This window comes from Pinus tabuliformis, chromosome 8 (assembly GCF_031772625.1).
Source record: "Pinus tabuliformis cultivar Carrire ecotype Pingquan chromosome 8, CPIR1, whole genome shotgun sequence".
Classification (NCBI taxonomy): domain Eukaryota; kingdom Viridiplantae; phylum Streptophyta; class Pinopsida; order Pinales; family Pinaceae; genus Pinus; species Pinus tabuliformis.
Window position 1 is genome coordinate 691,878,446 of NC_142294.1, and position 27,805 is coordinate 691,906,250.

The window sequence follows — 27,805 nt, forward strand, 5'->3', positions numbered from 1 at the left end:
TTTTGTCTTTTCTATATATATTTTTATACTTGATTTTTTTTGTCAGTTTTTAAATTATTATTTTTTATGTTTTATTACCAACATGAAAATCACTAACATATAAAGTTAAATATCCACTCTTAATACATTATAAAATTCAAAGTGTAAAAAATAAGCCCTTTAAACAAAAATGGTTGATGTTACATCAACAATTTTCAAAATCATCAAGAAAATAATACTTGATACATAAAAAAATTAAAGTGCCAAAAATAAGTCCTTTAAAACAAATGGGTTGACCCTGCATCAACACTTCTCAACATTAATATGAAAATCACTAACATTTAAAAAAACAAAATCATACTTGATGCTTTAAGTGTCAAAAATATGCTCCAAAAAAATGTGTATTCTACATAACCACTTTTCGAAACTGGGTGATTTTTTTCTACATCAAAAGAATAGGTGATCGATAATTTTCTTGTTTGATCGGTAGTTATGTTATTAATGTTAATATATCTGAATGCCATCCGAATTTTATTTAACGATCACAATGGCAACGCCACATGTCCACATCACTTTATAATGTAATGTCATTGTTGTATTCATATGCACTAGATGGATTTCTAAAAAATGTAATTAACATACCACCTAACATCATCATGGAATCATCAATTTGAAAACTTCTAAAGTTTAAACAAACAAGGTAATCAACATCATATTATTACTACTAGTTCTATCATTAAGTTGATAGAACCATCAAATTAGTCGCTTAATGACATTATTGTGTCATGATCCAAGTTCTTTGAAACCTTCACAAACTTGCAGTCATTTGTATGCATTTCTAAATAAGCATCAACTTTCAGAATCATTATAGTTTCTTGCATACAACACCATTATTCATAAAATCTTATGAAAAAAGTAATTCATATAAACATTAATTTATTATTAATGTGTAAATGTCATTAACAATTACGGTAACAATCCAAATAACACCCACTTCAACAATGTATTATTACCAATAGGCCAACAACATGAGGTAATCTTTCATAATCACTTTGTTTATAAATTGTAATAATCTTTAATCAAAATTGATTCATGCATATAACTTCAATAATTAGTCATGAAATACTAACTAATCAATCTTACCAGTCATCTTAAATTCAATCCAAATATAGCCAATACTTTAACCAGTACATCTGATACTTCAGCCATTATAGCCAATACTTTAAAACTTAACCCATTTTTTATGTTTAACATCCAAAGGGGTTCTTTAAATGTATTTTAAAACATTATTTTGTCTTATTCAAGGATAACCCCGACCTTTTACATACTTTCACTATCCCATAGATCAATACATGCAGTCATTATTTGCAAGCAGTGCATTGTAACTTTTTCCATGTTATTTAAATGCACCATAATCATTATTGTAATAATATGCATTTAAATAATGGTATTTCATCCTCATTATCAGTAATGAGTGTTAAGTATTTTTTTTAAATGAAATAGAATTTTTATTGTCCTTTGTCCAAATGAAGATTCAAATGTCATGAGCACAGTTTTAAAGAAGACTAATACTCTTTCAAAGTGGCTATAAACATGCATCTTACATCTCATGTCAAACTAACCTCCTGCATATACCATTATGTAGTTTTTTTAGAATCATACCTAAGTTGATTCTCACTAACATCATACCTCTACTTCTTTTTCACTTATTGATTCACAAAAGGAGCCAATGCTATGACCTTTTGCTCTCATACCACTTGTAACATCCCCTAGTAACTTCGCGTTAAAAGCACATAATGATTAGAATTGTTTTATATAATTTATCAACTTGTATCTTTTGAATCGATAATATGTATTCCTTCATTGGCCATTAGATAAAATCTTCATCATTACATAGAGTAACTTTAGTAAAGGAATAGTAAGTTACATAACCATTAACAACCATTATTGTAGCATATAAGCATAAACTTCTTGTTGTAATCTTACATCACTATCATTATTCACTTCATTAAGCTAGTGAATCACATCATTTGATTATGTAAGTGCTTCTTCATGTAAGGATGTAACAAAAAATAGAATGCTCAAAAGGAAAACACATCATTGGACATCCAGATACCCCGTAACCCTGTAGGGTGAAAACCAACAAACATTCAATTTTATTAAACATTCATGATCATTTTCATCTCTCACTCAGTGGCTATAAGGAAGTCCATCGCTTGACCATTGTCATAAATTCTTACAAAGAATTATCATATTAAATACAATATAACTAGCTATAACTTTCCCATTCATCTTGATATCATTTGCCTACAAATACTTGGACATATGCCTCTACAACCTAATTGTTTCCATCAACAAATTATCCTGCGGAAGAAACTCCTTTAATATATGTGGACCACTATCTAATTTCTAGCCATAATATCAAACATGAACTATCTCTTTCATACGTCACAATCTTTTCCTGCAACTGCTACTGTCAGAAAATTTTGATATCATGATTAGATAAAATATTAATTAAACCAACAATACATCTTTATTAATTATGTTTCAACATTTAGCCACGTGCATACATTAAATTGAAGCAAAATATCAAGACACGCCTCTTTTATCACACATGCATTAATTAATCGAACATAGCTACCAAACATGTCTATTTGTCTTTACATGTGGCCAGTTATGACACATGTCTAGCCATCCATAAATCGCACGCGTAAGGAGAAATACATAAAGATAACCAAGGCATGCTCACTTGTCCCTATTTCACATGTATCATGAGAAGGGAAACAACTACATTCTACTTCTATGCACAAAACACAATAATATCAAAGAACCTCCATGCTTATTGCCCTCCCTTCACGTAAGAAGAGGGAAACAATTTCTAAAATATATACATCACAACTACCACTATTTCCTTTACAAGAACACATTCCTTCAAAAAGGAAAACCACTACAACTATCCAAGCTCTTTTAAAGGAAGAAATTAAATTAGCTATGATCTTTTCTGCGTATAATTATATAAATTTTATTCAAAAGAAACTAGCCCCTTAGCTATCTTCTTTGTGCATGCAACTAGTTATTATTTTCCAACAAAACTAACACAACATATATTATTTTTATGCATGCAAATGCATCTACCTTTCTAAGGAAAGCTACCATAATAGATATTATTTGTGTGCATGCAAATGGATGTTACTTTTCCAAAAACATCCTTTCCAAAAGAGAGGTATTCACAATAGATATTGTATGTGTATATACATGCTCTATTCCCAAATAAAGCTAACATAAGAGTTACCATTTCTTGCATGCAAATATATCTTCTTTTCTAGAAGAAATATAACATATTTATTGCATTAAAATAGATAATATTTTCCAAAAATAAAGTTAGCACAATATTTATTGGGAATGCATAATATTTTTTAAAAGAGATTTATCATAATCAACCATTATTCTTTGCACATAAATGCACATCTCTTTTCAAGAGATGTAGTAAATAACTATTATTTTGTTGTGCAAGGGTCACGTGTAACCCTTTTCAAGAAACGTTACTTAGATAATTCATATATCATCCACACAAAATCCATGAAAACTTTATAATAAATGCACAAAATCTCCTTTCAAGGAAATAAATATATTAAACGAATGTGTGTGCAAACAAGAACCATTGAAAGTTTCCAAGAATTCTAATGCATAAGAAAATGCAATTAAATGTTTCTTTTCCAATGTATAACATAATACTTATTCTTTTCTGCATGGAAATTCATGTTTCTTTTCAAAAATTCTAACACAATAATTATATTCTTTACTATATATATATATATATATATATATACATTTCCAAGGTATATACCATAATGGCTTATTCTTTTCATATTATTCTTTTCATGCAAGAGCAACATGTATAACTAAGCACAAAACAATATGTTATTTTCAGGAACACTAACACATTAGCTAATATTTTTATGTACATAAACACATATTTTCTTCCAAATAACTAACATCATGGCTATTGTTTTCTGCACCTCTATAGGTATTCTTTTCCAAAACAAATCATAATAATTATTCTTTCCATGCATGCAAGAACACATATTTGTTTTCTAGAAAATAAATGCATCGTAGCTAGTGTTTTATGCATCGATGCATATATTTCTTTTCAATAAATAAAAAGTATAATAAATATCATTTGATCCATGTAATATAAATCTTTTTCTCAAGAAATTTATCCCAAATAGTTATCCTCTTTGTTCATGCAATGCTCAGTTCCTCCTAAAGAAGTTAATTGTTATTTCTTTACATGCAAATGCATATTCCCCTTTTTTCTAAATTTAATGCATAATAGCTATTCTTTTATGCATGCAATACATATTTCTTCCTAAAAAACTCTAACTCCATAGTTATTTCATTTTACATATGTGAACACATTCTTTTTCACGAAAGCTACTGTAATAGCTATTATTTCTATGCATATGCATACATGTTATTTTTAACATAATAACTATTACTTCTATACATACAAATACATAATATTTTCATAAGCATTTTTCAAGAAAATAATCCTAGTTCTTACGACTTGAAGCACAAGATTCGTACACAAATTCAATAAAATAATTTTGACTCTTATTATTTCATGCACATCAGTTCATATGTTTTCCTTTTTAAAAGATTAGCGCAGTGACCTTATACCATGCGGTTTCTCTAAAAGAACAACGTGGAAAATATTTTTATGGAAATGATATTCATTTTCATTCTTTTTATGCATATAAATATTTATTTCCTTTCCGAAGACATCTAGAAAAATAACCATTCTTTTGTGCAAATTGAATTCAATATAAAATCTTATTTATGCATATTTACCATGCATCGAAAATTTATACTTAATATTAAATATTATCTAAATATTAAATAATTGCATAAAAAATGTCTTTTATTCATACTTCAAAAGTATTAAGGTGATATGGAAACTGTGTTTCAAGATCAATGCTTGTTTATGAACACATGAATAATCGCAACATCACTATTGTATTATCATATAGGTATTTATTCAGTGTATAATGTAAAGCAGGCAAACTATATAATACATTTTTCATGGTAATATTTTAAAATAAATATATCATAATTTCCATGAAATATTATCACATACCTTCATATCTTGAAATATGTTTAACCATGATACAAACCTATTCACTCATTTATGGATACGTTATGATAGCATTGGATACGTTATTTCGCTCTCAAACCCCTGACTTAACTAACCAGATATAAATGGTGTGGTGTGTCTAAAAGTCACATAAGAACATTGCACACGATGCGACAATTATTTTGACATAAATTCTTAGTCGAGAGTCTTTTCATGGAGCGTGAGAATGAAATATATTAACTTTCAATGTGAGTTGCTTGGTCATCCCTACATGATCTACCCCCAAGCCAACCCTCGTTTTCCTTTACGACCACCACCGTCTTTAATAGTAAAGAGCTGATAGGAAAGAAACTCATTGAATCAATTACACCAACTTACAACTATTCTTGGCAACAACCAATCTGGACTATGTCCACATATTAATCAATATGGACATAAATACATATTTATGTCCAAATATTAATCCATGTGTGTACGCATATATAAATACATATTTATAAAATCACAATGCCAGCATTTCTGAATTGTTGATGGAACAATTTAAATCAATACATTAAATTTCTACCATTTTTATTTTATAAATATATACTTTTCATTGGAGTTTTCATAGTAAGATATTATATGTAGATATACACTTATACATATATAACTCTTTTTATTCAATCATTGTCAATATTCAGTGTTGTTACCCATAAGAATTGAACAATTGATTTATATTACAAGTTTTGCATTATTTATGTTGCTTATTACCCTTTTCACCTGCAGTGACATTCTTTTTTTGTTGTTGATACATGCCCTCAGGGGAAATACCAAAGTGAGTTTTCTAGTTTAAATCTCTTACCAGTCTCCACAATAGAGGAAAATTTGATTATGCACTTGTACTCTGCTAGCTACATGTAATAGATCTGAACAAATGCACATAGAACTACATATTCATGTACACATATCTACTTGTTACATTTACCAATCTTATGAGGATTCTTCCATAGATTTTAAACATAGTAGTGAAGCATTCTATAATCACATAGAAAATATTTCCTTTTTCCAAAATGAAATCACTTAATAAGAATTTAATCAATACATATATACTTATCTAATTTCTTCCCGAATATATGTTAAACTCTTCCACGTTGCTCACTAGATGTCCTATCCAGTTCCATTTGAGCTCCACTCATCTTTGTAAGGAAAACAACACAAAAATAATTTTCAACATTTACCTCCTAAACTCTTTAGCAGTGTCCTATTAATTATGTGGGTTCTTAACCAATCTTTCTCTCTCGCTAGTCTTCTTTGAAATTTTTTTTATCTTTATATTCAATAGTTCCCTTATGCATGTTCAATCGCATAACATCTATTTACAACGATATAAACTTCTTTGTGGTCTTTCTCTACCAAAAATCGTATTGGATATTGGGAAAAGGAGGTTTTTCTTCATTTTTGTTTGTGTACCTGCTTTGGCATAATTGATTTCAGTTATTTTCCTGACAGTTAGGAGTCAAATATCACATGGAAACCTTTAACATATTTTAAAAAATGTTAACATAGTAAATCAATTTCTTCTTTTATTATTTAAAATAAATATTTACATCAACACATCATATCATTTTTATTTTCTAATTTTCAACAAAAAGTTAAATATAAAATTCATAGAATAACTTTTGGAGGGGTATTACGTCTACCCTCCCATTAAAAGGGAACATTGTCCTCTATGTTTTTAGGCTTTCTTTCTCTATGGAACAACATAGGAAAGGCATCATTCATTTAATCATCCATATCCTTAGTGGCCTCCTTAGGCCCAAATTTCTCCCATTGCATTTTGACTTCAGCGATGGATCGATTTTCTAGGGTCACCTCTGATCCATAATTTGTAGAAGCTTGACCTAGAACTCTGCTTTTTGTTTGACCTTTAAAACATCCTAGCCAATTATATGAGCAGGGCCATGTACATACTTTTTTAAAATAGATATATGAAACACAATATGAATGCTAATAATGCCTAGTATTGCTAGTTGGTAGGTCGTTGGCCCTATCGTAGCTAGTATCTCAAATGACCCACAGAACTAAGGGGTTAATTTTGGAACAACTCCCCAATATGATGGAAATATTTTTTGGTCTTACTTTAATATAAAAATTTGCACGAACTTTAAATTATTTAAATTTCCTTTCTAAGTCGATGTAGGTATTTTTTCTTTCCTATGTTTCATTCATATTCTGTTGGATCTTTTTTGCCATCTGTTCCATTTTCTGTACCAAATGTAGTTGTGGAATAATCCTATCCTCAGGTTGAAAACAACTTAAAGGAACATGGCACTTCCTTTCATACAAAAACTTGAAGGGACTCATCTTGAGTGACGCTTCATAACTGATGTTATAGGAAAACTCTACCATATACATATTTTCCTCCTATTTTGTGGGTTGGTTCACTACATATGCGTAGCATATCTTCAAGGACCTAGTAAACTATTTCTATTTTCCCTTAGTTTGTGGATGGTATACAATGCTCAAGTTCAGTTGCATACCCATCCAAGTGAATAGTGCCTTCAAAAAATTTGAATGAATTTCACGTCTCTATCTAACACTATTTTGGCACACCATGAAGTTTGAAAATTTATTCTTCAATACCCCTACTACCTATGTAGCTATATAATTAGATTGAATAGGTATAAAATGGGAAGCATTAGATAATTATCCTACCACTACCAAAATAGAATAATTTTGCTTTCGTGTATGAGGTAATCCAGTAATAAAGTCTAAGGAAATCACCTCCCATTTCCCATTTTGGTATAGACAGGGGGTTTAATAACTAGTATAGGTGTTGGTGCTCCACTTTAACCTGTTAACATTCTTGAAATCTTACCAAAGTACTCAAAAACTTCTTTCTTCATTCCAAGCCAGAAAAAATCATTTTTAAGAGCAGTGGTCATCTTTTGATAACCCGAGTGATATGAAAAAGATCTCTTGTTATGTTAATCTAATATTAATATTAATATTAATATTTTATGTACATTCGTAAAATAAAGTATGTCCTTGTATGTGAACATTCCACTTTTACTTCTTGCATAGTCATCCATTTTTCTTTTATCAATTTTATTTTTCATATTTTGACAAATTTGGTTATAATTCTAATATACTCTTGTTTCGTGTTTAATATGATCACTAAAATTTGTTTCAGTTTCAGTTAATTTTATTTCATATATTTGTTTCAAACTTTGACTTAGTGCACCTGCCACCTTGTCTTCTTTTCTATTTATGTGTTTGAAGTCAAATTCACACTCACTTAGCAAGGTCATCCATCTGGCCTACCTAACATTCATGCATGGTTGGCTAAAATAATATTTTAGGCTTACATGATCAGGAATCAAGGTGAAATTTTTACCAATTAGATAGTGTCTCCACATTTTAAGTGTGTCGATGAATGATGCAAACTCAAGTTCATAAGCTACATAATTCGTTTCATGTTCTTTTAGTTTATGGGATTCATACTCCACTATATGTCCTTCCTATATAAGTACACCTCCAAGACATTCTAAAAAAGCTTTAATATACACCTCCAATTATTTATTAGGGTGTTCTATTTTCAATACCTGGTAAGTACTAAGTAAATGATTCATGGAAATGTTAACTAAATGTTTCAATTTCTCAAAGCTTTCCTGATACTATTGCATCCATACAAATTTCAATCCTTCCTTCTGTAAGGACGTTATATGGTATGCTAACTTAGAAAATACTTCCATAAATTTGTGGTAATAACTAGTAATTCCCATGAAATACCTTACATCCACCACATCATTTTGAAACCATCCAATAAATAATGGAATTTAGCCTTCTCGAATCCACTCATATCCCTCATTTTGATATTACATGCCCAAGATATTGTGTCTTGTCTTGGTAAAAGTCACATTTGTTGAATTTCACATATATTTGATGTTTACATAAGGAATTTATTACTGTATCCAAATTCTTCTTATTCCCTTCAAGGGTCTTTGAATATATTAAAGTATCATCTATAAAAATTAATACGAATTTGTCCAAGAATTGGTTGAACACATTGTTTATCATAGACAAGAAGGTAGTAGGTGCATTCAAGTCTGAAACGTAACATTGTAAATTCATAATTTACATATTACATTCAAAAGGTTGTCTTTGATATGTCTTCTTATTTAACCCTCACTTGGTGATAACCAAATATGAAATCTATTTTAGAGAGCGTAATCACTCCCTTGACTTGCTTAATCAAGTTCTATATTTCATGTAAGGGATTCTTATTTTTAATCATCAACTTATCCAACTAACAATAGTCAACACATATCCGAAATGTTCTATCCTTTTTCTTAACAAATAGAACTGGTGCACCCCATGGTGACACATTGGGTTTGACTCTGTTTAATAATTTTTAAACTTGCATCTTCAACTCCATCCATCCGTTCTAATACATCAATGTTGATCCTGGTATCATTCCTATGTAAATGTATATCTCTATCTTAGGTGGTAAACCAAGAGTCTCATATGAAAACACATATTGATAATCTTGTATAACCTCTAACTCATCTAAGGACTTTGCTAACATATTGAATTATCCGATGAGTGGTATTCTGCCTTGATATAAAATTTTGGCATCCTTTCCTTGCATCATTCTTTAATTGTAATGATGATATCTAGTACACATTAATTAAGAAACATAATGGCAATAACAATAAAGGGAAATAATCAACGGAAGAAACAATTTAAAAACGGTATTACTTTCGGTGATGTGACCCACAAGAGTAGGTGAAACTCGTGCTTATGCAGTATTACATTAACTCTGTATTAATTCCATTACGTAACTCTATCTATTAATTGTAGGAATTTTAGTATTCATTGCATCAGCTCAGAAACATTTTAATATGGTTTTTTTTTTCTTTTCTGCTGATCTATCTTTCTCATAAACTATTTTTCCACTAAATTAATCTAATTATCTCATAAAATCAAATTTTACCTTTAAGTATTAGATTTAAGATTTGATGGTAAATTGAAATAAGAGGTTTGTAGTGGGTTTCTATAGATTTTACCTTTAAGTATTAGATTTAAGATTTGATGGTAAATTGAAATAAGAGGTTTGTAGTGGGTTGCTATAGATTGTTATTATAAAACATGTGTGCATGTGTGAATTTTGTATATGTTTTTAAATATATATTTTAAATTTTACTTTTAAAGTTGAAATTTAGTATATGTTTTTAAAAATATATTTTAAATTTCACTTTTAAAGTTGAAACGTTAAAGTTAAATTTAGTAGAAATAATCTAATTTAGGGTTTAAATTAATAAAATTAATAAAATTTAATTTTAGAAATTCAAAAATTAATTTTAATTTTTAGAAAATTTATTTTAATATAATAATTTCTAAATAATTTTGTAAAGTTTTAAAAAATGTTTAAAAAAAAATTTAAAAATTATATTTTTAATAATATTAAAAAAATTGACATCAAAGTGAGGAAACCAAAACTCCAAAAAAAAGTGAAACGAGTATAATTATTAAAAAAAACTCGAGAAATCATAAATCTAAGTTTGGCCACTCCTAGAGTTATATAGATAAAAAAAATAGGTACCACTTTTTTCAACACATAAAAAAAATAGTGAAACAAGTATACTTATTAAAAAAACTCAAATACAAATGGTATATCATAAATCTAAGTTTGGACACTCGTAAAGTTATATAGATAAAAAGATATATAGCACATCTTTCAATTGTATTAAGGCTCACAGATTAACAATCAATCATATAATTAACCCATCACCAAGTATTTAACAATTAACCCATCACCAAATATTTTTCAAATGTCAACACCAATTATTTTAAAATATGTTTATTAATATTTTTTTATTTTTTAAAATGCCATCACGAATTATTTTATTTTATAATAGATTTATTAATAATTAAAAATTATTTAATTTATATATTCTTATTATTATTATTATTTTATTTTTATTTTGCTTTTAATATCACATATAAGAATCAAAATCAATAACAATTAAAAAACATATAAATCAACCCTAATCCATAAACATCTATTCCACCAAAAATAACCCCACAACAACTTTAAAATATAAATATTTTTGTTAATATGTATTTTCAATTACAATGAATTTTGAAATCTTAAAAACCTTATCCACACAATTACAATCCTAACAACCTTACCGACACAAAGCTTTCAAATCCGAAAATCCAATCAATTAATTTATACATAAAAATTACATTACCATCTTCTCGATGAAATTATACATTGCCATTTTTAATCTCTTGCCTTTGGCAAATAATTTAGTTTAATTTAAATAGATGCATTGCCAATTCTAATCTCTTGCCTTTGACAAATAATTTTATTTAAATATATTGCTATAGTAAGACAAAAGCTTACTAGAAAATTTTCAGCCGCCTCTATTCAGCCGCCTCTATTCTTTTATTTCAGGAGTCCACTACATAAGACCATGCACTAACCTTTCTGATCTCTCGGCCTTTGCAAATGATCTCTTTGAAGATATGAAGTCCTAATATGGAAGTCTCGTGTTAGGCTAATTAAAAAATAATTGGTGGCACATGCTGTCGAACGTTTTACTGGACAGGTTGTGATCCCTTAGATCTGTCAACCAACAGAGAATTGTTTAGCAGGTGCGATAGGACACTTCCGTGAAGGCAAACAGGTAGAAACAGTCTGTCGGAGAAATATAGGTGGGACACGTGCCACTGATTAAGGAGAGTAAATCGGTCGAAGTCACGAGAACCATCATTCTCATTCTGTATAGTGCAAAGCGCGCCGTTGATGGACGGGAAAAGCAACGAATTGTCGGTGTTCGGTAGGAAGATCCAGGAAGGAACATGATTCATCTTCGTCTTTCATTCCAGATATTCTATGGAATGTCGTGAAATTTCATTTCATGAGATGGCAGAACCCTATAAAACAACAGAGCACTGCAAACAAATTTGTGAATAGAATTGTTTCAGTTTCTGCGTTTCTCTGCTTCGCTACAAACGGATTTACGAAGAATGGTTTCAGTTCAGTTTTCGCGAAATGCAATATATGTTGATTTGGGCACCACAGGATCATTGATAAATGGAATGGGCTCTATCCTGTGATCAAGAGTGCAGCTGATCTCGGCATCCCGCAGGCATTGTCTTCGCTATGGGATAACCTCAAATTATCTATTGAACAAGTAGGTTTGAAGCGCGCTGCGAATGAGGATCATTTGGTCTGGTTTTTTTCCTCCTCAAGAGCAACCATCAAAGATATTTACTCGGATCTCATCTCTAAGAAAATTATTCCGGCTAGAAAGATCTTCCCATCGAAATGGTGGAAGCTCGCTTGCCCTCTAAAAGTGATCATATTCTCTTGGCTTGTCTTCTACAACAAGAATTTAACTTGGGAAAACTTAAGAAAGCCATCTTGGCATGGTCCCAGCAGATGTGTATTTTGCAATATGGAGGAGGAAACCAACTTCCATATGTTCTTCTCTTGCAGGACATCCCAACAAATCTGGTATGAACTTGCCATGCATTTTTCTTTTCAGCTCCCTAACTTCTCTTCTGTGGATGCAGCTTTTCAATGGTGGGGACGTCAAGATGTAAACAAGCGCCCTGTCCTCCCTACAACAATCTGGTGCCTGTGGAAATGGAGGAATTTAAATTTTTTTGAGAATTCAAACATTTCCTTCAAATATGTGTTGTCGTCTGTCACAGCACTCTATCCTCCTATCACATGACCGCAGATCGTCCGGAGGGTACAATGCTTATAATTTTGATTCTGAAGTTTGTTTATAGTTTGGCTGTGGGATTCTTCCCTCTCCTGATGTTTTAAAGGAGACAATGGTGGTGAAATCTTTTATCAGATTTTAAATCTCCTCTTATGTGATGCTTCAGCTCATCTTTTTCTGATTGCCATACTGTCTTTCCTGGACAGTCATGTTTTTCATGAGAACTCATCAAGTATATGTTGTATATATTGCCTCAATATAAATATAATGCTTTTCTTTCTGAAAAAAAAAAAGCAAATTGTTTGCCTTGTCACTTTGTTACCATACCTACCGTGAATGCAACTGATATGACAAAAAATTGATAGAAACATCCTTAAAAATTAATAGAGTTTAGTTTTGATATAGTTTTAGTAGGCTTAATGGTTGATAAAGTTTAGTTTTAATATAGTTATAGTCAGTTTAATAGTTAAGAGCATGTAATTTTTCTTGAGATGTATAAGCTACAAGTTCAAAACCAGAAAAGTTACAAATTCAAAACCAAAAAAGATAGAGTATGTATATCTTCATAAATTTTTAACAATCAAATTGCTACATATAAATAAATCTTTGTGCTAAACAAAAAAATCTATATAAAAAAAATCTACAACAATTTAATATTAATATGTATCTAGCTTAACTATAACAATGTACTGTATCATACCCATACCCATATATATTTTATGGAAACTACATTGCTATACATTTTTTAATTAAATCAATTATATTGTAATTACTAAAAAATCAGTTATACTGTAATTACTAAAAAAAATCAGTTATATTGTAATTACTCATGACTTATTAAAAAGCAGTGGCCTGTATCATACCCATATATATATTTTCTTTTCAGAAGAAAAAAACCATATAGATTATATTAAGGAAATATAATGGACATTGTATACAGCAAACCAAAAATTCCGTATTGCCTGGAGACTCACGGCAGAACAGAATAAACCATGAAAGAGAGAAATGTACAGAATTTATAGATGTACAGATAGATGGAGAGATTAGTCTCGAGCCAGAAAGAGGAAAAATAAAACCAAAAAAAGACCATATGAAACCATAAGCTCCAGATAGAGCGAGAGCACCATAAGCATAAAGATCCATTCAAGGCTGCGCGGCACCAATGACCACATCCAAGAAGCAGAAGAAGAAGAGATCCCTACACATCAGGAGGGATAGATGAATCTGTTATTCGCAGCAAGATAGAAGCAAGTGGAATTCTGAGATCTTGAAAAATACATTTATTTCTCCACTTCCATATGAGCCAGATGACCCAAACAAACATGGAATGAAGAGATATGCATTGCTCACTCCACCACCTGTAGCCCTCCTGTACAGAAGCAAAAACGCGGTAAGGGAAACAAAAGGATATAGACAATTCATACCAGATTTGCAATGTCTGAGCACATTGAAAAGACATGTGAACATTGGTCTCATGATCCGAGAGACACATGGAACATCGACCCGGCCCGTTCCATCCCTTCTTTGGAAGAACCTCCCAGGAGAGGTTCCTATTGGAGAAAACCAGCCATGAAAAAAGAATACATTTGAGCGGGCAAGTCACTTTCCACAGTGGCATCGGAAACTTTGAAGTTGTGTCATCAGGAAGGCCATCTATCATTGCAGTGTAAATGTCCTTTACCCTTACCGGCTGAGTTGATTTCGAAATAGACCATACCAATTTGTCTTTGTTGCCCATTTGCTGGATGCCTTTGCTTGTTAAATTCTGGATCACCGAGGCCCATATCGTGCTCAAGTGTGGAGGGATCGATAAATCCTCCTCTCCAATCCAAACAGGAGATGAGGATGTCCATTGTTTAATCAAATTTTCCCAAGTAAATATACCTTTTGTTTGGAGAAAGAGTATAAGGCATCTTGGGATCATGAGCTCCAGACCATTGACAGTCAGGTCGATACCAATGTAAATGCAGGATCCCGAGTACAACCTCCATCGAAGATTCTGAATGAAGAAAGGTATAATTTTCCTGAAGCTATTCCATATAGCAGAACCCGTTTTTATACCAAAAGAAGATCTCCGATACCAGAACTCCAGGCTGCGTCCTTTCAGATATCGATTTTGAATAATCCTGCTCCATGGACCAGACCCAAAAATGTCCCTATAGAGCGATTTGCACAGTAAAGCCTTTCCAAAGATTTTCATGTTAAGAAGACCCCAACCTCCGATATTCTTCGGCCTCGAAATGATTTCCATTTTAACTAGATTTATCTTTGACTGGAAAGATTTTCCTCCCCATAAAAAGTTACCCGCGATGGAGCACATCTTTTTTATAATGGAAGCCGGGAGATGAAACAAATGGGACCAATAGACTGATAATTGTGATAAAACTGACTGAACCAGAATGAATCTTCCGGAAAGAGATAGAAATCTCGCTTCCCAAACAGAGATTTTTTTGAAGAATCTGTCAATTAGCCAGAGCCAATCCCGAGTACCATATCCTTTGGCCTTCAGAGAGAAACCCAAATATTTGAATCCGCCCCTAATAGATGACTGTGGAATGCCAAATAAATCGACAATCCATAAAACAGTGTCATTTTCAGAATCATTATGATACAACATATATTTAACCTTATTTATCACCAAACCCGATGCCGATTGGAATTTATTGAGAATTTCATGTAAACAATCCCAGGACGCTCTACACAACATGGCAAAGATGAGCACATCATCGGCAAATAAGTTGTGTGATAAAGATATATCCTTGCAAATCCTTACCGGCCTGCACCTCTGATCCGACACCGCTTTCCTTATCTGATTGCTGAGAGTGTCCATCACGAGAATGAATAACAGTGGCGATAATGGGCAACCTTGCCGGAGGCCTCTTTCAGCTTTGAAAAAGTTAGTTGGAATACCGTTGACAATAACAGCGTATTTGACATTTTCAACGCATGCCATAATCCAATTTATGCATTGCGTTCTGAGACCAATCTTTGCCAACAGAATTCGGAGAAAACCCCAGTCGACGCAGTCATATGCTTTGGTCAGATCAATCTTCAGAATGGCAGCGTCGATGTTTTTTGTTAAGATCGAGAAAAGACATTCCTGGGTCATGGCCACTGCATCCAGAATATTTCTGTCCTTGAGAAAGGCATGTTGATGATTTGTAATAAATAAACTTAACACCGTCTTCATCCTTTCCGCAATGATCTTGGAGATGATTTTAAAGAGGATATTACATAAAGCAATCGGCCTGAAGTCATTGAAAGACTCGGATCGATCTTTTTTTGGAATCAGAGCAATAAATGTAGCAGTGATGGCACTGTTTATATTTCCAGAAATCCTTGTGGCCTCGACCATCCTTAGCAAATCCTCTTTAAATAAGTCATAAAAATGAGTGAAAAATTCGATGGTTCAGCCATCTGGGCGGGGCTTTTGTCCTTTTTGAATGCTTTGATAACCGCTTGAAGCTCTTCCTCCTTTATAGGACTGAATAGATTATCATTTGCCTGATCGTTGAACATTACTGGCATGAGATCCACAGCCCATAGGATGTCTGATATGTTACTCTGACGACGAGAATATTGTCTCTGGAAGTAGATGGACGCTTCCGCAAAGATGCCTTGTTGTGAATATATTATGTCACCCTTTTCATCTTTGATGTGCCAAATGGAATTAATATTTCGTCTTGCGTTGGCAACTTTATGAAAATATTTGGTATTACGGTCCCCCTCTCTGAGCCAAAGAGCCCTGCTCTTGAGGCGCCATGTTGCTTCCTCCTCCTGTAAAATCTTTTGTTTGGCTTTCTCTAATGTTGTAATATGAGACCTTTTATCGAAAGACATGCAATCTGCACTGGATGAGTTTAGAACAGAGTTTAACTTCCTTTGAATGTCTGCCAACAATTGTTTGTTTTTTTGTTTCTTGCGAATCTGCCATTCCTTCGAGGTCACCTTTAGACTCTGAATCTTCTCTCTGAAGGTGGATAAAAGGGCCATATCCGATTCCATTATCTCCTTCCATTTGTTCCTGATAACATCATTAAAATCTTGATCCTCCAGATGAACTCTGTTAAACTTAAAAGAGTAGCCTAACCTGGGAGTCGCATCTTTCCAGACCAAATAAATGGGCCTGTGGTCGGAGGAATAGTCGGACCCCGTGATAGCCCAAGCATCAATAATTTCTGTCTTAACCACGAAGCGATCCAACCTCTTCACGATAAAGGCGGCCCCCAGTCTTTTATTGTCCCATGTGGGCATTCTTTTCCTTGGCAGAATGTCCACCAAATTTCTGTTTAAGAATTCTTGTCTGAGCCTTTCCCCCAGAGGATAGTTCCTCCTCCCATCCCCCCATACTTCATCTGCTTCTAATGTAACATTGAGGTCCCCACCTAACATAAATGATTCCATATCCAGTAACTCAGAGTCGATTAGCCTTTCCCAAAAAGGCAAACGATCCCTGCACGGAGCATATATATTCAGCATGTTGATGGAAAGAGATTGTCCCCTGACAGTTGCTGAAATAAGAATGCCTGCACAACATTTAAATGCCTTTGCATTAATCTGTGTGGGATCCCACAACATAGCTAATCCGCCTGATAGACCAAAAGCGTCCGTGGCAACCATATGCCAGTTAGGGAACATCCTCCTGAAAAAAGCCAAAGTAACTGATGCAGAATGTATTGTTTCTTGAATGAAAATAATTTTGGGAAGAGTCGAGAAGAAAATGTTCTTGAGCGCCAGATATTTGGGGCCGACACCCAGGCCCCTTATATTCATGGATATTAAAAAAGTCATGTTGACGGTTGCCTAGTCTCCCATGCTCTAAGGGACTGTGTTCTTGTCGATTCCATGATTGGGACCTCCACTAGCGATAGATTTGTAACACCAAGATCGGGGGCGATTGATCTACCTCGGAAATGCCTGCTATCGCCCCTTTTCTTTTTCCGTGTAGTGATGTTCCTTGCTGAATCGGGACTAATGGATGGAAAAGAGTGGGAGGCGGGTTTATGTATGGTGAGTGGTTCCAATACTGAGGGATACCTGAGGAGAAGCGAGTCAAGGTCGCTGTCGGATTTGTTGACAGGCGAACGGTTAGGAGAGTTGGTCAGAGTGGGTGCAGACGCCACACCTTTCCCTTTTGATAATGCTGTAGGAGGGGATGCCGGAGATGATGATCGGGGGGGGGATCGAAATAGAGTGGGAGCCTACAACAAAGTCGCCTTTTTCTATAGGCAACGGACTAAGAACAGGTAGATCGTCTGCGGGCTCAGGTGTTGAAGAGCTTATGAATGTCACATTCCTCGGGTCTTCTCCCCGATCGGTCGAATCTATGAGTTCTGTGTCCTGAGAAGATAGGGAATTATCATGATTCTTACGATTCGGAACAGATTCCAGATTTCTGTTCTGACTCTTTTGGTGCCCCTTAGATCTGCCTTTAATTCTATATCGACAATTTTTAATGAGATGACCTGTATGATGACATCTTGAGCAACACAATGGGATCCCCCAGAAATCAAGCCTTTGATTGATTTTGTTCCCATCCCAAACTATGACGATGTGGTCTGGATATCCACCCTTATAAGGTTTTTCGATCAATATCCAAGCGATCCTCTTATCCTTTTCACCCCCTGCACCATGGATCGACATATATAAATTTACCTATGAAATTGACAATCTCAATAAGTGTTTCTATAGTCCACAATCCCAGAGGCAGATTGGGTAACTTGACCCAAATCATACAATTGGAAAGCGTATTTGTGAGAGGGTCGAACCCCAAATACCATCTAGATGACGCAGCTAGTGAGATAAAACCGAGGCGCGTCCATGGCTGGTTGAAAACTATTTCCAACCCCAGTATATATTTTAGGGAAACGACATTGCAATACATTTTTAAATTAAATCAGTTATATTGTAATTAGGTCGATTGAAATAAATTTATGTAATTTTACATCAAAAAGTAAATTTCCCTTCTATTAATTTTGCTAAAATCGATGAAGCTTTAAGTGAGGTTTAGCAATTCTGATCCAATAATTACTGCAGCTCTTTGTTCAAGTTATGATACCTATTTTTTAATCAATTTTTAGTTAAACTATTTAGATTATAATTAGGCCGACTGAAATTTGTTTTTTTAAATTACCGTAAGTGAAAAGTATAAATATTTTATTATGTGATCGATCAATGTACATAAATTCATGTAATTCTATAATTTACCTGATTATTTATTAATTTTAACGCATTAAAATTGAACTTAAACTTGTAAAATTAATTTTTTATTATTTAAAAAATCAATTGTAACATCTCCTGCACCTCATTTAAAAAAAAAAAAAAAATACTATACAGGTAACGAACATTCTCATTTACCACTATATACTTGCTCTTTTCGGTTAATGAGAATATTTTTTTGTTAATTCCCGGACATGAAGTCAATATAACTTGTTTTTAACACTTTATAACACGGGAATACATCTCTGCTTGTTTAGTTCGAGAATATATATATATATATATATATATAGATATGCCGAGTTATGATGTCAAGCTGCACTAACGAGTTAATCTTTTGGTTTATATTTATAGTACATTATCAATGGTTTATAAAACCCATAAGGTTGGCGTTAATTGAAATGTCCATGTCGCCATCACCCGCCGGAAGCTTCTGCACTTTCAGATGTTGACGAAGTATCCTCCACCTGTCCTTGCAGTATCTGCTGGCAAACATCGAACGGTGGAAATCTAAGGTGAATCTGGGCGGTCAATTTGGGTGGAAGTTATGATGGTAACGACCTTCCCTCTTCGCTCACGCCGGCTCGAATCATTCGAAACCCTAGCGAACGGTTGAAATCTAAGGTGAATCTGGGTGGTCAATTAGGGTGGAAGTTATGATGGTAACGACCTTCCCTCTTCCCTCACGCCGACTGGAATCATTCGAAACCCTAGCGTTCTAGAGGTTGTAGCTCTGCGACCAAAGCTCTTCAACATGGAACCCAGGTAACTAAGTACACGGGAATGCTCGTCTATTATGGTTGTTATTGTTCCCCTTTACTCTGGTTGCTATTGAGTATTGATTCGTTTATTACATTTCCCAAGCTCAGTAGGTTTTCCATGCATCTGTACGTTTTTGCTCAGCCGAGAGATGGCAAAGAAGGTGAACACACAGTCCCTGCTCCTGGTAAGGAATTACATCGGAATTCCAAATTAACGAACAGTGAGTTTTTCTAAAGCTCTCCCTGCCTAATTTCGTTCGCAGGGTTACGAGGATTGAGCTTCTCCTGAACAGCAACTCAGGTAAGGTTTTTACAGCTTCCACTTACCCTGTTCTATTAGTTTGCCAAATTTGTATCCCTTTCGTCAAGAAATTCGATAAACCCGACCTTCCAACAATTGCAAGTTTGTTGTATTTGGACTTGCTATGGTGCGGTCACTCACTTTAGAGTCTGCTTAAAGATTGCCCAGGTTCCTGAAATAACTTATTCTAGCATGTTACAGGTTCTTGGTGACCATCCATGTTATGGGAATTTCGGACCTGATTATTCTCTGAACAACGCCACCCCTGCTTCTCTATTTGAGGTCCTTACGGTTAGAAGGATGCCTCGATATGTGGACTTGCTAGCCCTAGGATTGGAGGGTTAAAGTGTATATTTCTGCTTACAACTTTCCTTCATAGTCCTTTATGTAATCATTGTTATATAGTTTCTGGCAATTGGGAGTTTCGTTTAAGAGGAAAAACCTTTGCATTGCCCCTTGTTGTAATTTTATCATGCCTCTCGAACTAATTATAATCAATTGAATTGTTAATAATTGAATTGTTTTTTTTTTCTTGTTAAGTTGCGGCCTGTTATAAAAGAACATTCCCAATATTCTACATTGTATTATTTATATCTAGGGTAAGTTCATTTGTTGATTCTATTATATGACCTACCAATGGGTCATTCGTATAGCTCTATATTTACTTCTACGCCACAACTGCTGCTATTATAGTTTTGTGCTTGTAAAGAACTGTGTTTGGCTTCTTTCTTTCTTTCCTGTGGGTTCTAGACTTCACTGTAACTGGGTTGGGGTTTTGACCTTTAAATTTCTTGTAATTAGTAGCCATATTCCTTACATGCAAAATTACCTTACTCTGTTCCATGGTTTTGACCCTTAAATTTGGTCTAAGTAGTAGCCATTCCTTATGTGTACTTAGTAGCCATATTCCTTATTTGCAAAATTACCCTACTGAGTTCCAGGTATTTTGGCTTGTGGCTGTTAAATTAATAATGTTATTCGTGGATTTATTACCCTACTCGGTTCCAAGTATTTTGGCTTGTGGCCGTTAAATTAATCATGTTATTTTTAGCTATTCTGCTGTATTGAAACCCTTAAGGTTACCTTGAAGATTTGTTTCTCAACGTGGATTTATCAATATAATTTATACTTATGGGTTTTTAACTACACCAGGTACTGGTTTTGAGCAAAGAACATTTGTTTACATTTGTTTTATACATAAATGTCTTGGTCCTAAACATTTCATTGTATTGCATATATCTTTTGTTGGCAGTTGCTTTGCAGCTATTTCTTGATTAGACATATTTTTTCAGATTTATAAACTTGTTGAAATTTAGTGGCTATGCATAAACCTTGCTCGGTTTATTCTACGTTATACATGTAAATGTACAAGTTTTATATATAAATGTATTGGTCCTGAACATTTCATTGTATTGCATATATATATTTTTTTCGTTCTTAATTTATAAACTTGTTAATATTTAGTTCTGAACATGTTTCTTTCAAATTATGGTTAACTTTTTTGTAATGGCTGAATTTGAATTGCAAATTTTGTCTTTGCTTCAATGGCCTACTTTTGAAAATTGAATGTGGAAATCTATGATCTTGTCGGCTCTTTCTGCCTTAGTCATATTCTGGGTTCCTTTATTGGACGTGTCCTTCCTTGGAGGAAGTGCTTTCTAACAGTTATATATATATTTTTGTTGCTCTCAGATTACTCCTCCTGATGGTCGACTCGTTGGAACTATTGCCGGTTCTGAAATTGGTATTTATAACACATTTCACAGTTTAATGAAGGAACTACCTCTAAGTATTTCTCTTCTCTTTAGCTTATTATTTACCACTGTAAATTCTATATTCAAATGTTCAAGAATTAAGGGGGCCCTGCCCTTTCTGCAGGGCTTGCTGCTTGCTTCAATAGAATTCTCGGTTGTTCCACGAAGGATTTTCCTTTACCTTTACATATGGGAACAAACCTATTCCAAAATATTAACCCTTTCTTTTTATTCCTTATACAAATCTTTAACTGAGTTAGGGTTTTCCTTTACTTTTACATATGGGAACAAACCGATTCCAAAATATTAACCCTTTTTTAATTCCTTGTACAAATCTTTAACTGCGTTCTTATTTCATATTCTTGCCAACTTCAGGAAATTGTTATAATAGGTTACTACTACGAGTCTTTCTATACAATGATAGTTTTATTCTGAAACACGTTAATATAGACCACAGTTATGTCCTAGAAAATTAGCAGTAAGTGTACTTATCTATTAACCGAGAAATTCTCCGGTTCCATATAGTGAGTTGTACTAATTATCTCAATAATAATATTAAATATCCATTTCCCACATAGGCTGACACAAACATAGTCTTTTACATAATCATGTGCAGGAAAATTATACCATTTCCTTTCAACCAGTCACTGTTCGTTGTTGAAAACAGATGATACAAAGGAACCATGGAACCAGACTTCTTCTTTCAAAAAAAAGATACAAAGGAACCATGCTTCTAGAACTACAGAAATTACTTTCATATTTCAGAAAAACAAGAAAATGCTTATATGTCCCAGGTGCTCACACACTCATATGTATGGCTTTAGGATTCCACTGGCTCTAACATTCTCAAGAGTTCCCTACTTGTAGCTTCTTTCCTTACCTTACAACAACATGTACAAGGAACTAATTTCTTTTTCTCTCCCCCACAATTTGTTCAACCTTTCTCTCACTCTCACTCCCCAATTGTGATGATTTATCTCTAGGGGTGGGAGTAATTGTCCCCTAACTTTATGTTAAATGAAACTTTTTCTTAGTGACTTTTCTCGTAAATTCCCTGGCTAGCCATAACCAATTTTTTTTTAAATAAGATCAAAATAACTTCAAATATTAAACTTTCAATGAGGCTTCCACAACCTAGAGTTTACTAAGTTACTGTAGAAAAAGTAAATTAGTTATTTAAATTTTATTGGGGGGTTGTTACATCTTTAGCTTCTCGGAGCGAAACATCGTCCTAGGTGTTTGCTTCTAGCCCTTCAACCCAGGGCGAAATCTGCTTCTCACTTGAAATTTAATCTACTCAAATTACCTTTGTTGGCTAAAGTGCCTTATATGCACTTTATTTTGTGATAGCTTGCCTCCATAGCATTTTCTTCTTGTTTGTTTTTTTCGATTGCAGGTATAGAGTTTCAATGAGGTCTGACCTACATTCACAATTATCAAGGCTATCATTAGTCTCCTTCAATCATTATGTAAGAAACATGCATATTCATATAATCATCTCAATCATGTTACAAGCATCATTAATCATTGTTGGTGTGCTTATTAAAGGTTGTCAACATGTTGATCACGTTGCACAACAAATGTTAACAAAAGTTAAGAGTTTGCATTCAAAATTAACAACATTATTGCAATATCAGTATTACTGACAATAAATAATTTTCAGAAATCCAGAAATCATTCATTGTTCTTATCTTTCTGATAAATTGAAATGAGCATGTTTTCATGCTCGGTAGCATCATTATGCCTTTTAGCTTAATTCTACTCATCACATTTGCATTAACCATATATAAGTAGAACTTAATATAACTTTCCTTTATTGTCATTTTTAATGTAGTTATATTGTTCTCTACCTTGTCCAAGTAATGCACTGATGCCCGAATTTTGGATGCTTTGCTATTTCCTTTTAAGGGAAAACCAAGGATTCATTTGTTATATATATTATTCCTTTGTCCATCATATACTATTCACTTCTTCCTTTGTCATATATATCTGACATGTGATTACATGTGGAATGGTTAATAAACCATAATTTTGCCTCAACAAAAGAATTATCTTATTTCAGTACACTTGTTATCATTAATCATTTCTTTTAATAACATCCCTAGTAACTTGTCTTAACCTAATTACTACTACGCTATTCTTATTAGTCACTTCCTCTACATTGATTCTTGTTTGAAGAGAGTTAATTTGGTGAGATATTGACTATGTATCAACTAAGGTAAACCTTGAAGTGCCTCCACCTTGTATGGTAGCTTCTACACATAAGTATTGGTATACTGTAATTCCAAGTTGATGGTAGGCAACATTTTTCTGATTAAGGGGGTATAAACAATTATTTTTATTTTTTATTAGAAACAAAATGCTACAATGGATAAGAAAGCCGCGCAGTTGGGGTATTCTAGCTTAAAATATTTTAATATGAGAAAGGCACCAGATTTAATGAGCACCCCCGCAATTGCTAGATGACCAAAATGCAGAGCCCTATGAAGACAACTCTATCTCAATTCTCTGTTGCTCACGTTCCAATTAGTCCCAGCAGCAGGAAATTTTCTTACAATTGGCACATGATTCTCATGTTGCAATGTGAAGGGAAATAGACCCAAATGTGTTCTTTTGTGTCAATGTTTCCAGCCTTTATACTTAATATGAACAATACAACATCTACGCCAGGGATTGGTCCTATCCTAACAGAGTAGAACGCTTGATGATGATTGATGAGCTGTGGTTTTCTTTGATTTCCCTCATTGAAAATTTGAGCTCCATACAATGTTAAAACATGTTAAATACACATAATTTATTCAATAAACTCCCTCTTTACCACATTTCTAGAGGTACTCTTCCATGGAATATCACCCTGTATAAGATTAAATCTTAAGAGTTAAAGAAACCATGGCACTCCATGGTATCAAATTTCATTGAAGAATAGTGTCAAACACATGGTGCGCATTTCCAAACTACCACAACTGAAATACATGGTAAGAAGCTTCACAATACTCTCTCTGGAATCCACTTCAAAATTTTATTTTTTAGGTCTATCATAGATGTAAATCTCAAGTTATTTATGAAAACCAAAGAGCCTAAGATGAAATTGTTTCCATCTTAAGACCATCTGGTTGCAATACTTGTGAAGAAGTGCCATATAATTCCCAAAATTAAATCAAATGTGGTAACTTGATGTATAAATTAGAATGAACTTATAGATATTTGTAGTACATAAATATTGTTGACACGTAATCATAGGGATTGTGTGAACAACTGTAATTAGTGTAAATAAAAAATAGAAGAAATGGAGAGTCATCGGGAGATGAACTGAATAGTGACTCCCTCTTGTACATAATAATGAACAACCTGAATGAATAAATCAATTACATTTGAGGAGTTACTTCCTGGTCTGACATGGTATCAGAGCCAACTCCATTTTTTGGCATCCCTTTCTGCCATTGTAACTCCCTTCTGCCTTTTTTTCCATAAATTTGTCATGCATCCTTTGCAAACTGACATCTCTGTTAAATCCCTCAGAAATTTCATGCATTAATGAATGCAATGGTGTGTTAAACGTTGGATTTCATGCATTATTGAGTATATGCAGTGGATTTGTTGTGGAAACGCTACAAGGAGGTGTGATTTCCTTCTATGGCCATATGTTTCTCGGTGTGGTAGTGCTACCCTAACTGGTATTCCGCAGACACAACTTCAAGCTGTGGTGAGTGGATTTGTTGTGGAAACGCTACGAGGAGGTGTGATTTCCTTCTATGGCCATATGTTTCTCGGTGTGGTAGTGCTACCCTAACTGGTATTCCGCAGACACAACTTCAAGCTGTGGTGAGCCTCCTCCAGGCCGCATGAAAGGCGAATTATATGTGGTATATGATGTGTTTTTTTTTTACCACTACACTGTGTCTAAGAGAAATACGCTATGTGGTATACTTTGTTTGGCATTCCTCCCCTCCACCTGCATACCATATATATCACTGTTTTGTATTATGATGTGTTTATTTTTACATTTCTTTTGACTATTTTGTGGTATATTCCTCCACAAACTGTGATTTGAATCAATATTCAAAACGACGCCCATTATAATACCGCTCTCTCTCTAGTCAAAATGTTTCTCCCTCTAATACTTGCCATAATATGCTTGATTCATAATACTTTCCTCCTAACGCCATACAATACACCTGTTGGCTCATAAAACTTCACATACTCCTGCTTATAAAACTTCACATCTCTCTGCTCGTGCCCGTTATCCAATCCTTCTGCTAGAGGAAGCCTGTCAGTGACCTAGGCTATATTATTGTCAACTTTGCCATTATTCCCTACGAAACCTTGAATTGAGCTCTGGATTTGTTGGTGATTCGAATCTAAAACCATGCACTTGAATATTTGGTTCCTCTAGATTGGCACCTTGAATGACCAGATTCATTGATTCTTTGCCATTAATGATTCAAAATATGTACAGTGGTCAAGTTGGGATACCACTTATTTTTTAAGGACAAGGAATTCTTCATTTGGGAAAATAAGAACAGCAAGGCCTATGCATTGATTGCAACATCAGTAAATGAAGAGGTGAGGCACCATATTTCGCCATTTTCAAATGCTTTCAAATCCTTACAAAAACTTTAGGAACTCTATGACTCACACTCTACACTTGAAGTTATTCAACTCATGATTAAACTCTTCACCTTTGAATTACAAAATAATGATCTTCTTGCTCTTGCATCAGAAGTAAAATCTATAATGCATGATATCAAAGTCACTAATGTTGAACTAGATATTCCTTGTATAGCTTTTCTCAAGGCACCTTTTCCCACTTACTCAAATTATCTTGAGTCATTGCAAGAAAACGAAAATCTCAAAGATATTACCTTTGACTCCCTCGTGAAAAAAATTGCTGAAAGAGAGAGATTTTGGGAAGAAGACAACTCTTGAGTCTTCTAAAGAGGCTGTGCGCCTTGCTCATAGAGAAAAGATTCTTGCTCAAGATTCTTCCAGAGGAAGAGGTGGTCAAAGAGGAAGAGGAAGAAATTTCAGAGCCGGGGGAGGGGCAAGGCAGACACTCTCAAGGAGAAAAGTCAGATTTACACTTCATATACTACAAAAGAGATGGATCACATAATGCATCCACATGAAAGTTGCCTTGGGATAGAATTGAGCAAGAAAGAAATCAATCCAAAGGTAAAACTAATGACAAGGAGAAAGGTAAAGCACATGAATCCACTCACTATGTTGTGGTGTAATATTGGAGTAAATGAAGGCTTATATAATGTTTCACTTGCTTCTTGGAAAAATGAGTGGTTGCTTGATTGAGGAGCAACTTTCCACATGAATTTTAGAAGAGATTTTTTTGAAGAATTTACTGACAATGTTGATGGAGTAGTTGTTATAGACATTTTTGTGCCTCGCGTCATGGAGCATGAAATGTCGATAATTACAGGGATCCTCAGTCCCTAAACATGTTGTTCTTACCCCTAAAAGAACAAGGTCATCAAACAACAGCATTTCCAATCAGTTCTCCACCTGAAAACACTTCAAAACAGGCTTATTTTGGATCATGTCAGCTGCTCCACTGAGCTTCTGCGTTGGAATGCAACTGTTCCTCCTTGTACCTGCGCTGGAAGTCAAGATTAATGAAGGCTACCTGCGCTGGGCGAGATTGGCCAAGTGGCACAGTCATCCTGCAAGGTGTCAACTGCCCAGGAAGCTTCCAAACTAACACTTGGTTCATGAGATTCGCCCTGTGATGAGTAAGAGGTACTTGATCACCATGTGTAAGCAAGGATCTCCAAGTGGACTCAAGAACTGAAGATTAACTGAAGAGGGAGAGGACACTAGTCAGCTCTATGCCAGCCTCAAGCTGACTAATCCTCTCTTCTTCTCTCCTATATATAGAGCTCTTCTATGAGGTCTAAGGGAGGCTGAAATTTTTTGTAAAGCAAGGAGGT

At 33.9% G+C, this 27,805-nt stretch overlaps 1 protein-coding gene and 1 pseudogene across 1 annotated transcript; one reads left to right on the forward strand and one right to left on the reverse strand.

Moving 5' to 3' along the window:
- Nucleotides 1-16,191: 16,191 nt before the first annotated feature.
- LOC149237493 (uncharacterized) lies at nt 16,192-17,625 on the reverse strand. Its single transcript, XM_089369295.1, has one exon. The coding sequence runs from the start codon at nt 17,623-17,625 to the stop codon at nt 16,192-16,194; it is 1,434 nt and encodes a 477-aa protein (XP_089225421.1).
- A 987-nt stretch (nt 17,626-18,612) lies between these two features.
- LOC149237494 (U4 spliceosomal RNA) lies at nt 18,613-18,737 on the forward strand (annotated as a pseudogene).
- The last annotated feature ends 9,068 nt before the right edge of the window (nt 18,738-27,805 follow it).

Bases quoted from the DNA above. Each gene is read 5' to 3' on its own strand.
- LOC149237493 (XM_089369295.1), bottom strand. From the start codon at position 17,625: ATGACTTTTTTAATATCCATGAATATAAGGGGCCTGGGTGTCGGCCCC.